This window comes from Lissotriton helveticus, chromosome 9, assembly GCF_964261635.1.
Source record: "Lissotriton helveticus chromosome 9, aLisHel1.1, whole genome shotgun sequence".
NCBI lineage: Eukaryota > Metazoa > Chordata > Amphibia > Caudata > Salamandridae > Lissotriton > Lissotriton helveticus.
The window spans coordinates 355371670-355389259 of NC_136070.1; the positions used below are offsets into that span (position 1 = coordinate 355371670).

The following is a 17590-nucleotide window of genomic DNA, read 5'->3' on the forward strand; positions in this document are numbered from 1 at the left end:
TCCTACTTTGAGACCATAGGAAAGTTGATACATGTGGTTGAGTGAATGGTGTCAAGGGTCAGAATTTATTATATGTATTTTTGTGAATTGTGCAATATTATCCCATGATAATGATCATCTGTATTCCCAATGAATTTGTAAATTTGTTAGTTTTAATCAATCATTTTAAATGAATCGGTAAACTTGCTGTTATAGATTTTAACTAGAAACATGTTTTTTTAGTATTTGTCACTTGCGATCAACCTCTTGGTTTTTTTTTTAGCAGAGACTTTATTGTTTAGAATTAGTTGTTATGCTTTAAGGAAGGGACCCGTTGTTATAGGTTTTAATAAATAATCTGCTAGATGCATCAACGTTCGATTTTGCGAGTCCTTAATTGCGAAGTTTAAAGATTCGCATTTAGGGACTCGCAAAATCAGATGCATGTAGGAGTTGCTAAAATATTAGCAATTCCTAAATATTCCTTATCTGCGACTCGCAGAGTGCGATTCGCAAATAAGGAATGACATCTCATTGATTCCTATGGGCCAAGAGGCCCATATGAATGAATGGGGGGGAATTCTCAATTTGCGATTAGCAATTAGCTAATCACAATTTGAGAATGCGATTTCAAGGGTGACGGGTGTCCAAAGGACACCCTGTTGCACCCCTTAAATTGACCTGGACACTGGTATTGCGCACACACATGTCCCAAGGATGTACTTTAATGCATTTTTCACAGTTTTCGCTATTTACCATGAAGTTTGATTTCACGGTAAATAGCGACCCCTATCAGCGAAATCGCTAGCTATTTTACATTCATGCATTGCATTTAAGGAATCTCAATTTGAGATTCCTTAAATGCAATCGCAAATAGTGATTTATGCATTTGGGATGATGCATCTAGCTGAATGTATTTTTTGATTGTTAAACATGATACAATATTGATAATTGTGTTTATTGCTTTTTAGTTATATATTGGAATAAGAGACAACATATTGTTTTCGTCTTGAGAAAGGTGGTGCAATATCAAATCATAACACCGAAACGCGTCGATGCATATAACTCCAACATTAAATCTGAGGAACGATTAAGGGTGCCATTTGTTGATAGTAGTTGCACCAAAAATATTGATTCTAATCGGATTAGTAATATAAGATGTTTTCCACTTGATTCACTTTTTTTGTCTCTTATGTATAAATTGACTATGATATTATGTGTACAATTTTGCGGACAATTTGTTCTTAACATTGTGTATTTGTGATTTTATGTTTTTTAACATTTGGATAATACATTTACAGCAGATCTAATAACAATTTATTCTTGATATATTCAGATTTAGTCCTTTTTACTATGTGGGGTTTAGGAGGATTCTGATTTCTGACACTTGAATAAATGAAGGATGTATGCATGAGCACATTATAATCTACAAAACCTTTTGATATCTCAAGGGGCTTCTTCTCTTGTTTGATTGTACTCTAGTTAATCTCTGCCAGTTTAGCTCAAGGATCTGAATATTTTGTTAGGGGCAGTTTGTGCAATGAAGGCACCACTACTTTGTATACTACAGTGATCCTCTCATCCGTTTAGCAGTGATGCCAAAAGCTGGCCCTTCGAGTTGTTTACCTTAGAGAGTTATTGCCTAGAATTACACTTGATCTTGAGTAAAGAATCATCTTACATCACATCTTATTTCAAATTTGGGCTAGTTTACAAACTATGTGACTTGGTTGGTAGCATTTAATTTAGTCTGCATGTACAAGCTTAATCACCGAATTCTATTTTAACACAGTTTTATGCTTTTTCTTCATATTTCGGATACAGAACAATCATTGACAAAACCCAAAGGTTTTGCTTTAATGTGCCAGTTCTGTAATTACAGGTATTCACAAATGCTGTTTATGGCATGCACAAATGCTGTTCATCACCTTCAAATCTGCATTATCTGCTTGGTCAATGCTGCATAAAAAACACAAAAGAAGTGCTTTATTTATAGAGTGAATATAGGAGATACATAATTAAACTTAACAAATAGAGTTACTACTGAGTAATTTTTTCAGATGTAAATTCGTTTGTCATGCATTCCAGTGGAACTATGTCTAGAAAAATACACAAAATAGCCAATAGCATGAGATGAAATTGTTATACTTTTCTGGGTGCAGCCAAAGCCCACTCTATGTATATGTAAAGACTTGGCGGTAGTAATAGATCTTGCAGGCAGGTACAGTGGCATGCCAGACCTAATAATGGCATTTCTTAACAGAGAACAGAACAGCTGGATAAATTCCCCCTATGCCGCCCCACCGCTCTTACCTGCACTGGCCGCGGCTGGCACAGAACAATTAAACAAGGGGATGAAGAGTTCTTGAAGATACACTCTGTTGTCCAAAGACTCAATAATTTGCCATGCTCAGCATTTAACGGGGAATAGCCACTTGAATGTTCCCCAATTTGGGACTGTGTCCTACAGACCATATACACAGGTGTGAACACTTGCACACAAATGTAGTCTTTTCCTCAATGTTGGACATGCAAATCTTCTATATTAGCACACTTTCCAGTGCTTGACAAATATCTGATTCTAGCCAATAAATGTTTTGTCTTTCCACTTAAGACATTGACTCCTTCATGGCTAATCATGACTAATCAATGCTTGTATGTTAAAGTCTATCATAGGGGAGATATTGTAACAGAATAGCTGCTTGGATCATGAGTTGAAGCTGGTGAATAAGCAAGGAGAATGTGTTCCTTCTGTCAAATAACAGCTCTCAAATGAGAATCTCAATCAATGCCTATATGCACTTCTAGAGTCAGTATAGAATGAGGTACGAATTATACCGTCCGTAGTCATCAATCATTAGCTGTATTCGGTTCATAAAAACCATAGACGCACAAGCACATAGGAGCATAAAATACACAAAAGAACAAGATCATAAAAATCAGTTGTAAAAACAATGCAATAGCAAAAAAGGGCATCCTTAAATGTGAAAAGTGCGAGGTATAGGGCCAGAGCTAAACAACATAACATACAACCAAGATCATAACCTACGCCAACCAGCAGCCCAGCAAAACAGATGTGCAAAGTATCAATAAAAAAGTACAATGCAATGACAGTTAAACAATATGCTTCGCTGTTAAAAAAATCAATGTGCCTATCCAAATCACAATTATAGTCAAACGCGCATAATTGGGCAGTTTGTGCCGCAGTCTGTCCTGCAACTCATGCTTAAAAAAAAGTGTTCATTTCTACACTGACCTCAGGAGTGGGAAGCGACTGTAAGTACAGAAGTGCGGGGAAATGATGGGAATATGTACTGCCCCTTACAATTGGGATCAAAACTTTCTAGTATAGCTGCTATAAACCCCATAAAAAAGCACAAAATGCGCCAAGGTTTGTAATAAGCGCTCATCACAGGGGCAAACCAGGATTCCTTTTGGATCAAACTATTCTAAGGGGATGGAAAGCTGCCATCAAATTTGGCCTAACCTATATCCGGTTAAAAGGACCCTATGCCTGGTTTTGGGGGCCATAACCAGATAAGGCTCCAGTCCAGGGGTGGTTTGTCGCAACAGGTACTCTCTGTTAGTGGGCTTCCTCATCTCAGATACCTTTCTCTCCCTTTCCCTGAGATACCTGAAAGTAGATTTTAGACAACTTCTATCCCTTGTGGTAAAGCCACCAGGCGAGGAAAAGATGTTAGGGCTGCCTAACTTATTGCACATAGCCGTAATATACCTGAGCCAAGGAATGCACATACAAGAAAATCCATAATGATTTCCTTGTTCAAGGAGGCTTCCGGGTTGTGCTGGACGGAACACGATAACATCAAAAGGGCCAGAATAATAGTGTTGGCTAAATACAGTAGGCCAAGTTCCTCATGAATGGCGTGTGTAGGTGACCCTGGAAACACTCCAAGGATAATGAACAAACTCTGGCCCAGATTCTCAAACGAATCACAGAACGCAGTGCAGCAGCCAAACTGCTGCGCTGATTTTGGCTGTGCTGCATTGCATGATAGGGAGGGAGCAAGAGAGCACCATATCTACAGAGATATGACTATCTCCTCTTCCTAGCCCAGCACAGATTTTAGCTGCTGTGCATAGGCACACACCTTAGTGCCATAGTGCTAGGGTGCGTGCATGAGTCTCCCATAGGTTTTGTATTGGAAGGACAGCCTTCCAGTACAAAATACTACACACTTTAAAGCTTTTCCTACTTTGTATGTGTGTTGCACAGTGTGTAGCAAGCATGCAAAGTCGGAAAAGAAAGAAGAAATAAAAACATTTCTCCTTTTAACGCCTCCTTTCAAAGACGTTTTGCACTGGAAAGTGAATCATAAAAAATACATTTTGTGCTGGTTGGCATAATTTTTGTGAAGCTAACCCAATACAAAATGTTTGATAATCTTCCCCTAAGTTTTCGCCGACCTGCTGTTGACTGACTGCCTTGTACCCTCACAGGCCAGAACCATAAGTAAGGAAGAGCACACACTTCCTTTTTTGTCTATTTTTGAGTCCAGACTGAAAAGAAATCCTACTGAGTTGCAATATTTAAGACATCTCTGTTTCTGGCGTGGAGCCCAAGACCCTCGCGAGTTGAAGGTAACCTCCAAATATGGAAATTCATGGGTTCTTCCTATAGGCATTACCCATTATACAACATGGAGCGATTTCACGCTCTTTTGATCGCAGGGTATTACGAAGGTTTTGGCAAAGTTCACGTTTATGCCCAAGCCATCCATAAAACCGACAAAGGAATCCAACAAAAGCTGGAGACCTTTCAGTGTTCAGGACATTAGAACATAATCATCAGCATATAAAAGAACAGAGACACAGTGGCCAAACAGGTCCACGCCGGCCACAGGCCCGTAATCAATATAGCTGGACAGGTCTCACAAGATGTGAGTGCTCAATTGGCATAGTCCAATGTTGAGCTACAGTATGCCTCCAGTGTCGGAGTCTTGGTGTTCTTCGAAACTCGAGGCTCACAAAGTCAAAAACGTAACTTTTCTGGCTAGGGACTATATCTTTTTTTAGTTCACATACATCACTAGGGCAAAACCAATAACAATTCTAACTTAGAGAAAGGACCAAGAAGTTTGCAAGCGGGCCAGGTGGCTCTGAAACTCGCATCAGCCCTGTTGGAGAGGTGAGACCTGAACTGAACCCGGAGCGCTGCCGAGTGCCCTAACAATCCCCTGGTGTGGGACCCTGAGCTGCGGGGATTTGCCTGTGTCCCTCCCTCCTGCCTCTGAAATATCAATGGAACTGACAGCTGAGCCATGGCCATGCCTGGGCCTGCGTTTGGCGTTTGGGGTGGTGGGGCCCACACCTATTGAAGTGGCTATTCATGTTGGGGGTATTGCAGACCGGTGCATGAAGCACTGACCGGAGTGCCCAGAGAACAGTGCAACTCTGACGGTGAAGAGCGGGGCGAGGTCAGCAGGGCATGCTGGGCTGGGTGCTGGTGCTGACATTGGATACTTCTGGATCAAGGGCTAACAAATAGATAAGGTCACCAATTTCCCTTATCTCTGCATTTTTTTAAATTCCAATAACTCTTGGTCCCCATGTATAGCTAACCGCTGCTTGCACTTTAATCATTCGACCAGGACCCTATTTGCTCAGCGTGTTGGCAATAAGCTGATCAAGCCGGCCCTTGAAGTTTATTCAAGAAAATGCCTGCCAGTATTAGCATACGGGGCTGGGATCTGGAGATACTGGGAGGTCTCCAAGGTTCAGGTGGAGGAGAACAGGTTTTGTCAGCGCTTAATAGGTCTCCCCTGTTCAACCCCACATTACGTCCTCCATGAAAAATTAGGGATGACCTATATATCTGATCTCATTAAGGTCTCTCCCCTAACTTTGGATTTTAGTTGGGGCCAACAGTCATAGTGGCTTAAATAGGGAAATAATCCAAGATTATTTGAGATGAGATAAGGGTAACAGCATTCCTTGGCTAAATTATGTGAAATATGTTGCAAGTGCCATCGGCTGGAATGATCTGTTTTTCTCCCCCCACACCCTGTCCAAAGGGGATGTTCTTAAAGCCAAGACACTGTTTCTCAAATGTATGACTTCAACTAGAGAGCAAGAGAAATTGAGAAAAATCTTCCCTGCTGGATTATGTCTTGGTCCAAACAACCCCCTCATAGAACCACAGCTCTCCTGGGTCCCTAACCAATGGAAAAGATCCCTTCTGGCTAAACTCTAGCTAGACACAATCAGGTCAATGCTTTATTTCTCCTTTAGGACAGTTTGACAAAGCGTCCATCCTGTGTGTCCATGTGACGAGAAATTGGTTCAAACGCTGGAGCACTTTTTCTTTTTCTGTAAATACTACGAGCACCTAAGAAAAACGTTTTAAAACCTATTCTTAAAATGTATGGTTTTACCCAGTTAGCTATGTATTTTCTTTGCCAACTCATGAATCCTAAAAGCTGTTTTTATGTGGGCTGTTTTCTAAAGTCAGACATCTGCAAATGCAAAACATTGTCTGTTGCCCATTTTTTATCCTGGATCTCAAAGGAATATGCTTGTTTATATACCTTGTTCTTTGTACAACTGATGACCACTTCTTATGCAGAGACTTTTTGATATATCTCTATCTATGTATCTTGCTGTTTACACATCCGGCGTTGATTTACATGTCTTTTAGACCTGTATGATTGAGTAAATTACTTTTATATTTGTTTACAATGTTTCAAAATGCCATTGTTTTTATCTCCTGTGATTTTTATTGGAACTTTTTAACTATGCCCGTCTTGGTCCTTTTATGATCATTTTCTCGCAATGATCAAATAAAGATTTTTTTTTAATTAGAGAGGGAGCAGACCATGCTCTGCAGTGCAGCACATGCATGACACTTCAGATGTGACCCCCGAAGACAGTTAAAGTTTTTTTCCTTTCAGCTCAAGTCACACATCATGACTGAAAATATTCAATTTCGCGCTTTCAGATCACACTTGGAACAGTACGATTTTTAATAGGCACTACCCAATGATGAGAAATATCTGGTACAATAAATTGTCTCTCTGTTCAGCATCAGCCCACTAACTCTACTTAAGTAACTGAAGCTTCAGTTCGTCAGTAGCAATGCACCTCTTCTTTAATCAACTCTGTTTATTCTTGCAACCAAGTAGGCATCTCATAATCTCGCATCAAGCTCCCTGTAGGCCAGCTCATGGCCCTTATGGGTGCTCACTCTACTATAAATATCGCATAGAGCTCCCTATAGACAAGCTCGGGTAATCATAGACGCTCACTCTACTGTAACTATTGCATCAAGCTCCCGGTAGACCAGCTCGGGTAATCATAGGCGCTCACTCTACTGTAAATATCGCATCAAGCTCACTATAGACCAGCTCGGGTAATCATAGATGCTCACTCTACTATAACAATCGCATCAAGCTCCCGGTAGAACATCTCGGGTAATCATAGGCGCTCACTCTACTGTAAATATTGCATCAAGCTCCCTGCTGACCGGCTCGGGTAATCATAGACACTCACTCTACTGTAACAATCGCATCAAGCTCCCGGTAGACCAGCTCGGCAGTCATAGGCGCTCACTCTACTGTAAATATCGCATCAAGATCCTGGTAGAGCAGCTCGGGTAATCATAGGCGCTCACTCTACTGTAAATATCGCATCAAGCTCCCGGAAGACCAGCTCGGGTAATAATAGATGCTCACTCTACTGTAACAATCGCATCAAGCTCCCGGTAGACCAGCTCGGGTAATCATAGGCGCTCTTTCTACTGTAAATATCGCATCAAGCTCCCGGAAGACCAGCTCGGGTAATAATAGATGCTCACTCTACTGTAACAATCGCATCAAGCTCCCAGTAGACCATCTCGGGTAATCATAGGCGCTCACTCTACTGTAAATATCGCATCAAGCTCCCAGTAGGCCGGCTCGGGCAGTCATAGGCGCTCACTCTACTGTAAATATTGCATCAAGCTCCCTGCTGACCGGCTTGGGTAATCATAGACGCTCACTCTACTGTAACAATCGCATCAAGCTCCCGGTAGACCAGCTCGGGCAGTCATAGGCGCTCACTCTACTGAAATGATCGCATCAAGCTCCTGGTAGACCAGCTCGGATAATCATAGGCGCTCACTCTACTGTAAATATCGCATCAAGCTCCCGGTAGACCAGCTCGGGTAATTATAGGTGCTCACGCTACTGTAAATATCGCATCAAGCTCCCGGTAGACCAGCTCGGGCAGTCATAGGCGCTCACTCTACTGTAAATATCGCATCAAGCTCCCGGTAGACCATCTCGGGTAATCATAGGCGCTTACTGTAAATATTGCATCAAGCTCTCTGCTGACAGGCTTAGGTAATCATAGACGCTCACTCTACTGAAAATATCGCATCAAGCTCCTGGTAGACCAGCTCGGGTAATTATAGGTGCTCACTCTACTGTAAATATCGCATCAAGCTCCCGGTAGACCATGTCGGGTAATCATAGGCGCTCACTCTACTGTAAATATTGCACCAAACTCCCAGTGGCCTGGTTCGGGGCAGTCATAGGCGCTCACTCTACAGTAAATACTGTATCAAGCTCCCTGCAGACCGGCTCGGGTACTCAAAGGCGGTCGCTTTACTGTAAATATTGCATCAAGCTCCCTGCTGACCGGCTTGGGTAATCATAGACGCTCACTCTACTTTAAATATCACATCAAGCTCCCTGTAGACCGGCTCTGGTAATCATAGGTGTTCACTCTACTGTAACAATCGCATCAAGCTCCCGGTAGACCAGATCGGGCAGTCATAGGCGCTCACTCTACTGAAAATATCGCATCAAGCTCCTGGTAGACCAGCTTGGGTAATCATAGGCGCTCACTCTACTGTAAATATCGCATCAAGCACCCGGTAGACCAGCTCGGGTAATTAAAGGCACTCACTCTACTGTAAATATCGCATCAAGCTACCGGTAGACCATCTCGGGTAATCATAGGCGCTCACTCTACTGTAAATATTGCATCAAACTCCCAGTAGGCTGGCTCGGGCAGTCATAGGCGCTCACTCTACTGTAAATACTGTATCAAGCTCCCTGCAGACCGGATCGGGTACTCAAAGGCGGTCACTTTACTGTAAATATTGCATCAAGCTCCCTGCTGACTGGCTTGGGTACTCATAGACGCTCACTCTACTGTAAATATCGCATCAAGCTTCCTGTAGACCGGCTCGGGTAATCATAGGCTCGCACTCAACAGTAAATATCGCATCAAACTCACCGTAACCCAGCACTGGTAGTCATAGGCCTCACTATACTGAAAATTGTATTGTATTGTAATTGCATTTATATAGCGCTTACTATCCCTGACGAGTCATTGAAGCTCTTTTTCGGTGAGTAGCACTCTACTCCTTAACCCAGAACGGATTAGTGGTGAATTAGTATATGGAGATGAGATAATAAATTGATTTCAGCGGTGGACATGTGAGTTTGTTATTTGGATTGAAAGCGGATAGTGGAGGGATAGAAGAAGGAAGGGTCTGCATTCATATAGAGCTTGCTACCCCTGATGAGGTATTTAAGTGCTTTTCAGCGAGTAGCACGCTACTCCGGAACCAAACAGGATTAGTGGGGAATTAGTATAGGTAAATATGAAATTAATTTGAGCACTAGACATGTTAGTCTGTTAGTTGAATTGAAAAGGATAGTGGAGGGAATGAAGTGAGAAAGGTCTAGAAAGTTTTTTTGGAGCTCATGGCAGCAGGAAGTGGCCAAACCTGTACGCTGAACGACCCCTGTGTTGTGACTTGAATACAGGTTGGGCAGTCCTGCGGTGGCAGCCCCACTGCGGTGCCTTTCTAAGATTCAAAGGAGAGCCTTTAGAAATGCAGCGCTGTGAGAGTGCCAAAGCAGGTACCTACCTGCACAGGGCAAAATGCACCATGACGTGAATTCCACCTCATGCAGGACAGAGGGTGCAGAAATACAGGGGTCCACACCATGTGCCCTGCAGTGGCACCACAAGCATATTATAGACCACTGCCCCACGGGCGCGGGATCTAGGATCCCTGGCAGCTGCAGCGGTCCTGTGGCAGTCCCACCGCCGCACTTAAAACACGGCAGTCGGACTGCCAGTGGACCGCTGAACTCATAATTGGGCCCTTAGTCGGTGACGTTAATATTTCTAAATGGACAAACCAATCTCAGCAGATACAGTATTTTAAAACAGTGATGAGGAAGAAAGAAAACTTGGGATATGCGAGGCAAGCACTGAGGTGAAAGAAATGGGGGCTTCTTAAAGCGCTGACAGGGTTATTAAGCAGTGATGGGGGGGCAGGAAGCACTGACGGAAAATAGAAGGGAGGGTGAGACAGGGGTTGAGGATGAACGGGAGTGGAGAAAGCCAACAAATATGACAGGGAGACAGAGTAAAGAAAAACATGCATTCCCAAGAAGTGCTGTAGATCTAAAAATAAAAAGTCCCCTGAAGTATGCAGTGGAAGGATATAACACTGCAAGGCCAAAATGCTTCAGGGCAAAAGTGGAAATTGTTCTGTACACCAGAAGCTTCACTTAAATTGTGGACAACGGAGACTGTTGATTTTTCTTTTGATTTTCAAAGTATCCAGTAATGGTGTTTGATTTGATCTTTTGATTTTTAAGCCTCCCCGTGATTATTTGGGCTTTCTGATTAAAAGTGCTCCCTAAAACAGGGTAGCATATAGACAACAATAAATAGTTTTTCTAAAGATATGCCTCAATTTGAGTTTTTCGTCCAAACATATATTTATGTTAAAACACCATTGGCTTCTAGCACAGGGGCACGGCAATGTATTTGTATTTCTGATCAATCTTTTTGTTCTCCATCTTCAGACTAAAGAAGTTACATGAAAACATCTCAAAGTACAAGAGCTTTGAAGACTACCTAAGGAAGATTCTTTATGAACTGCCTGAGAGTATGTACATTAACCTTATTTTCTGACCGTGCCTGCCTGTTGTGTGGGGTTAATGCTGATTTGAATACTTGATGTTGGATTAAACAAACTGTAATGATTGTTTTTGACTTAATATCCTTCAGCATTATGATGAACTCCAGTCTCCCTCTCTCTCCCGCCCTTGGATCTTTATAGTCTAACACTTGTAGGACAAGCCACTTTTTTTCTATTGCAACAGCCTCACAATCTTTCCACAAAGTACGAATTCCTTTCACAAGCTTTTGATGTTTTCTCTTTTCACTTGTGTATGACGGATGTATGACGTTACAACGCATACTTTTACCACGCATACCTTTACAACGCGGTTTTTACCACGTATACCATTACAACGCATAGCGCTTAGAGGTGCTGGATAGTGGTAAGTATAATTTTCTATTCCAACTCCAGTCCCTGTGGACACTAGGGAAGGTGTTGGATAGAAAATTAAACCCATTCCCTATCCTAGAGCGCCCCCAGCGCAATGCGTTGTAATGGTATGCGTGGTACTACCTGCGTTGTAATGGTAGTGCGTTGTAAAAATTTCGTTGTAAACGTTACATACCGTGTATTACACATGGTGTGCCACTACACTATATTTCCCTCTTTTTAAATTTTAATTTTCATATTATCCATCCTAACACTAACTCACTATTTTTAAACCTACAGCTGCACATTCAAACCCTCATGTAAATAACAGAACCGGATAATCAAGGTCAAACAAATAAAGCCATAACATATTTGGGGATGATACAAGTGTATTTTTGTTTTCTCTAAGGGCTTGTCATATTCATTAAAGGAAAGTAGCAGCTTAGCATATCATTTCCATCACTACATTGTGACGCAAGCTGAGACTAAAATGTTTACTCCACAGCAGCAGTGTTGTAGTAGTGGTTAACTACTTTCTGCATGGCTCCATCATGGAAGAGCTAGATATGTGACTCGGAAATGGCTGGGGGCAAAGAAGGATGTGTGATGCCTACGACTGAAATGGAGCAGCAGTCAGGCATCAGTTTAACCCTGGATGAAAACTGTGCAGGTGGAGACATGAGCTACAGGAGTCTGACTTCTGAGGCTGCAGTAAGGGCTGAAAAAGTGGAGAACCTGTTGACCTATATAATGACAATGGAACAATAGATGACACATTCGGCTGCTAATATTAAGATGCTAGAGGGTCAAAGTAATGAGACCAGATGCTAACTCTTAGACACTGCACAGTTGAGTGCTGAAGTAATCCCAGAAATTGTTGAAGAAGCTTTGGTTGAGGGAATGACAAGTGTGTTGAATGGACTTCTGTTCTGTCACAGTTCTGAACACTATCTAGCCCAGACAGCAATTAGATTGAGTTCACAAACTAAACAGAGAGGCCCAGACAATGGAGAGACAGTGGTGACCATCCTTAAATTAGTGGAATATCCCGAGGGGTTACTACAAGCTGCTATCCTACAGAAGACATTACACTTGCATCTGGACACTGTTGTTGGACTTATGGTCATCAAAAGAGATTTATTAGCAGATTGTTTGCTGGCCTTAGATGTCCTTGCAGTGAAACTAAAAGTGCTCAACCTAGTAAAAGCACATGTGTTTTCACACATTACAGGTGCATGGGACTTTTCTGCACAGTGGGCAGGGTTTTTTTCTGCTAGGACGTTGCTGTTGAGGATTAAAGCTTCTCTCGTGATATTATTTATTATGTGCTTGAAGAGCGAGATTTATGTCTGTTTAGGTTATTGATGTTCAGTGATGACTTTCTTCTGGATGTGAGTATGCAGGGTTAAAGCTAGTTGACTGCACATTTTGATTCAGATTATTTTTATGCTTCTGTGTCTGTTTATAGTTCTTCCTCTTAGGGCCCTTTGTGAGCTATGTGTCTCTTGGTATATTGATTGCAAGATAAGTTCCATTTGACTAGGCTACGGCTGGGCACAATCCATGAACTGGTGGCATTCTCAAAACATGAAAAATGGCAGATAATATTTTGCAGATGTCCATGCGATGGGAAAACCACCCAATCCACGATGCACTTTATGCTGTTTTGTAGGTTTTATCAAGATATTAGGCGAATATTTTTATGACCAATTTTTATAACTAAGAAGCTTTTCTTTTATAAGGATGCCATTTGTTTATATGAACTCTTGATAATGAAATAGTGTGTCGAGCAGTTGCAGGTTATGATACTTGGGCTGTAAAAAGAAGAAAATCCCTTGTATACTTGATAACCTGGTTTATGAAGAAGATTGAAAGATGAATTTAGGAGGATAGGATTTTTTAAATTTGTGATAGTAAAAGGATTTTTACTGATGGATATTTAATAATAAATTAATTGAACGAGTTTTTAAATTAAAATGTATGGCACTCTGTTTAATATTTTATTCTATGATGTCTATTTTTAATGAACTTGTAGGGATCAGTAAAAAGATTCTGAATAAACTTATTTTGAATTGAGTTATATTGAGTCAGGGCTCAAAACACAAAATATTGAGGTCCATGTTTTGTGCAATATTTTCAACCTATGCACTCTGATTTAATACCCAGGCTGTATGGGCATCTAAAGTTGTTATTTTTTTTAGAAATGGCAAAAAGGTTTGAAAAAATGTAAAACATTATAGAAAGACTAATGCGTAGAGCTAGAGAGAGTTTTACAATTAGTACTAGCATTATGATTTAGGCTAAGGTTTTGGATAGAGTTATTGTTACCCCATGCGCAATGGTTAGGAATAGGGTGAGGATAATGAATTTTGTTAGGGTTGTGCTCTGTGTTAGGGATAAGGATGGGGTAGATGAAAGGGTTAGCATAAGAGTGGGGGGACTTGGTAAGTGTGTGCCTTTTTAAAGCATTGGTTATGTGATGGGTTTAGCGTTGCGAGGGAAGAATTAGGGTACCTTATAGCATTGATGAGTACCTTAAAAAATCAAATTATTTATTTAAAAAATGAAAGCTTTTAAAACTTTTGGCTTTCAAATTAATTGATAATCACAGATTACCGTTATGTTATTTTATGTTATGTGTATTTCTAAAATGTACTATCACTGCATCACTGCAAGGGTATTCTGGCACTGAGCCGGAGTGTGTGCCTAATCTTGTCTAGGGTAGGCTGGTGAATTGAAAAGTCAGTAGAAAAGATAAGGAGGCTCTGATGTGGAGTGTGAGGTCGTTCCACGCTTTAGTTTATTATCAAACTATGTGTTTCTCACTTGTTATCTGAAACTTCAAGCTTTTCAAATGTTCTCCGGCTCCCTCCTATTGATAAGTCTGGCAACAATCATACTCTTGCCAGTGCTGTTCAGTGTGTGCATGCAACCTTTATGAATCATCATAGGTAGCTCTGAGTTGGATTCCATATCTATACCAGTGAAACGCAACTCCACTACATTGATTTCCCATAACGGCTCTAAGACAATCAGATCAATGCTGTCCCAAAGTCCATTTGAACACGAATACATAAAAACTTGCTCTGCGTAAAGTTCTTGACCCTGGGATCCCTAGTGCCCTGTCCTACCACAAATTAATTACCCTAAACATTTCAACCTATTCCAGAATATCTTGCACTTTAAATACATCCATAACATGCATTGACTCCTTCCAAAAGCCTTTTTAGGACCTCTGGGCCTAAGCAGTCCAAAATTGCTCTACTGCAAACCCCTTCTCAAAGATATAAACTCACCCAACTTATATAAACTCAGAGCTCTCAAAAATGTTGTGCCAAACTAATCTCCACTACCAAACCCTTGGACCACCTGAAACTTTGAAGGAGCTTCACTGTTCAGGAGACAAAGCTCAAATGTACAAAGCTATTAAGCATTTCCTAACGGTCCAAATCGCTATTTCGGCCCATTAAGAAATGCTAGGTGGCCTTTTCAGATGTACAAAGGGCCATAACTAGTTCTCAGTTTGCGATTTCTACACTATTGAAATCGCAAATCGTGACCATGATTAGGAATTAAAAGTAGGGATTACCTTTTTGTGATTCCTGAAGCACATGTAAAAAGCATTTCCTAAATGCGATTGGGCATTTAGGTAATGCAATTACCATCAATTTTAAGTTGATGGTGTAACCATGTGCAAAATAAAAAAATGCATTAAAAATAAAAACAACTATTGTGGCATAAAGCACACATGTGCCCCTATAGCATATGTGCACTTACATGTGCGATACGAAATTCGGCAGTGCCTCCATAGGGGCCTTAAGCCAAGGGCCACCCTTGGCTCTGCATTTCCTAAATTGCAATTTCCTGTTAGGAAATCACAATTTGGGAAATGCAAATCGTTTCCTATTTCGCCCATAGGCGGGAATGCAATGGCATTTCCAACTTGCGATCCCCTAGATACTAATCTGTAGCAATCGCTATTAGGGAATCGCACATTTTCTACATATCCTTTTGCATTTCTTGAATAGCGATTCCTAGGGAGTCACTATTTAAAAAATGCAGACGGGAACCTTTGTACATCTGGCCCAAAGACCTTTACAAAATCAAATTTCTGGTCCTTATTGATAAACCCCTTTACAATAAGGCACTTAGGTACTTGGCTTACCTCATTACTCACAAGAAGGCTTCAAGACTAGTCCCCTCATCATCAGACACCCTCCCTCAAATCTAACGAGGGCAAATATTTTCGTCTAGAAGTGCTGCTCTGTGAATTTTTATCCTTTGTTTTAACCCCTTTCAATCGCCTCTTGCTATCTAAAGGATACCTTGAACACCATGGTCACAGGTGTTTGAATCCTGAAGCTCCACTCAGCCTTTCATTTTTGCATTTTCGATAAATTGAGTTCCATTGATTTTGGTGACAATAAACATCCTTTATCTGTCAATAGTGCCGACAGATGCCCTATGGGTGAATGTATGCTCTACAAATCAATCTGTTATGCAATGTTTACAGGAAAACCCGATTCGTAGATATAACCTCTTCTCTTGTAGACCTTCCTTTCTGCAGTACGACTCCTTTTTTAAACAAGTAAACGTTCACATCACAAATAATTGGGGCTATCTATATCTTGCTAATGTTACTCAGCTGGTATTCCCATACCTTCTCCACAGGTAACTCTTAAATAAAGGTCTCTTACCAAAAGGGCCTAGATGAGTGGATGGAAAGTCAGAGGCATCTGTTGTATTTGACTCTCTCTCACTACACTCTCATCTTCCTTATACCCGCCCATATGTAGCCATCACGTCTCTATTTCAACCTGATGCTCTTTTGTCTTCCCGTCCACACTCTAAGTCACCCCATCAACCCAAAGGTCCCAGACTTGGCCTCCAACTGCTTTCAATCAGTCAATCAACCATAGTGCAGCACTATCATCCCTAAAGGTATCTGGGCATTGAGGGTTCTGTGTCTCAATCGAAAAGCGAGATCTTGAGCTTCTTTCTGAAGTCTGCCAGGAGCGGGCTGTTTGGAGGTGGAGTGGCAAGTAATTTCAGGTCTTGGCAGTGATGAAAGAGAAGGAGCAATGCCTGCTGAGATGGATGCTGGGGAGTGGTGCGAGTGATGTGGAGAACAGGTGTCATAAGGGTCTCTGAAAATTCAGTCGATGGTTGATGTATGGTGGTCCTTGGCCATGTAGGGCTCTGTATACTTGGACAAGAATCTTAAACTGGCATAACTTCAGGAGAGGAGCCTGACTAGGTTTCTGAGGTGAGGGGTGATGCATGTCTGATTGGGAAGGTCCAGGATGAGGGTGGCTGCAGTGTTCTGTATGGTCTGAAGTCTTTTGAGGAGATGGTTGGAGATTCAGGCGTAGAGAGTTTAGCCGTAGTTGAGGCAGCTGGTGACGAGGGCCTGCATGACGGCCTTTCTAGTGCATATGGGGATCCATTTGAAGAGTCTGCAGAGCATGCGGAGGGGGTGGAAGCAGGAAGAGGCATTGACTTATGGTTTCATGGAGAGTTGGCTGTCGAGGATGAGGCCGAGGTTACGTGCATCATAGGTTGGTGTAGGTCCGAGTTCTGCGGGCCACCAGCTGTGGTCCCATGCAGAGGTGTTGTTCCCGAAATTCAAGTATGTAAACTAACACTCCCAGGCATAAAATACAACAGTAACACAATAGAGTGAACAAACAAACTACTAGGGTATCAAAAAATATACATTTTTAATTCGAAATAAAATACAATTAATAGCAATCAATACATTGATAAAAATTAGTAAAAATGCTAGACTGATATATAAGGATTCACAAAACAATCAATTTAAGAATCAAATTTAGGGATCAAAAGAGATTAGGTGGTATCCGGTCGACGCGTTTCAACATGAAAATGTCTTCATCAGGACATTTACCATCCAATTTCTGCAACAAAGGTAACAACAGAATTTCAATGGTATTACTCTAGTAGTTATAAGTATGTTACACATTTCTATCGGTTATATATATGTTTGCTATAATTCTTGATGTACCGCTCATTATATATAGAGAACACCTATGTATATATACTAATCGGTAGTGCATTCATGTCATTGACCAAATTCATATTTATGATAAAAATAGAACTTCATGCATATTCCTATTACTTAAAACGTTAGTATGATAGCGGGTGATTCACACTCCCTTAGGGTACAATGATTATAGCTTACTAAATTAGCTAGATGTATATTCTCCATTTCATACATTGCATGTAATGCACATGAACAACTTAATTCTTTTCTTTTATACAAGTCTTTTTTAGCCCAACAAGAATCCCAATCAA

At 41.2% G+C, this 17590-nt stretch overlaps 1 protein-coding gene across 1 annotated transcript in view; it reads left to right on the top strand.

The window, feature by feature from the left end:
• Positions 1-17590, top strand: part of CCDC197 (coiled-coil domain containing 197) — a 263835-nt gene that overhangs the window by 149377 nt on the left and 96868 nt on the right. Inside the window, exon 5 of the mRNA XM_078662296.1 lies at positions 10812-10894. Within this exon, the coding sequence (XP_078518422.1) occupies positions 10812-10894 (83 nt within the window). The remainder of the gene's footprint in view (positions 1-10811; positions 10895-17590) is intronic.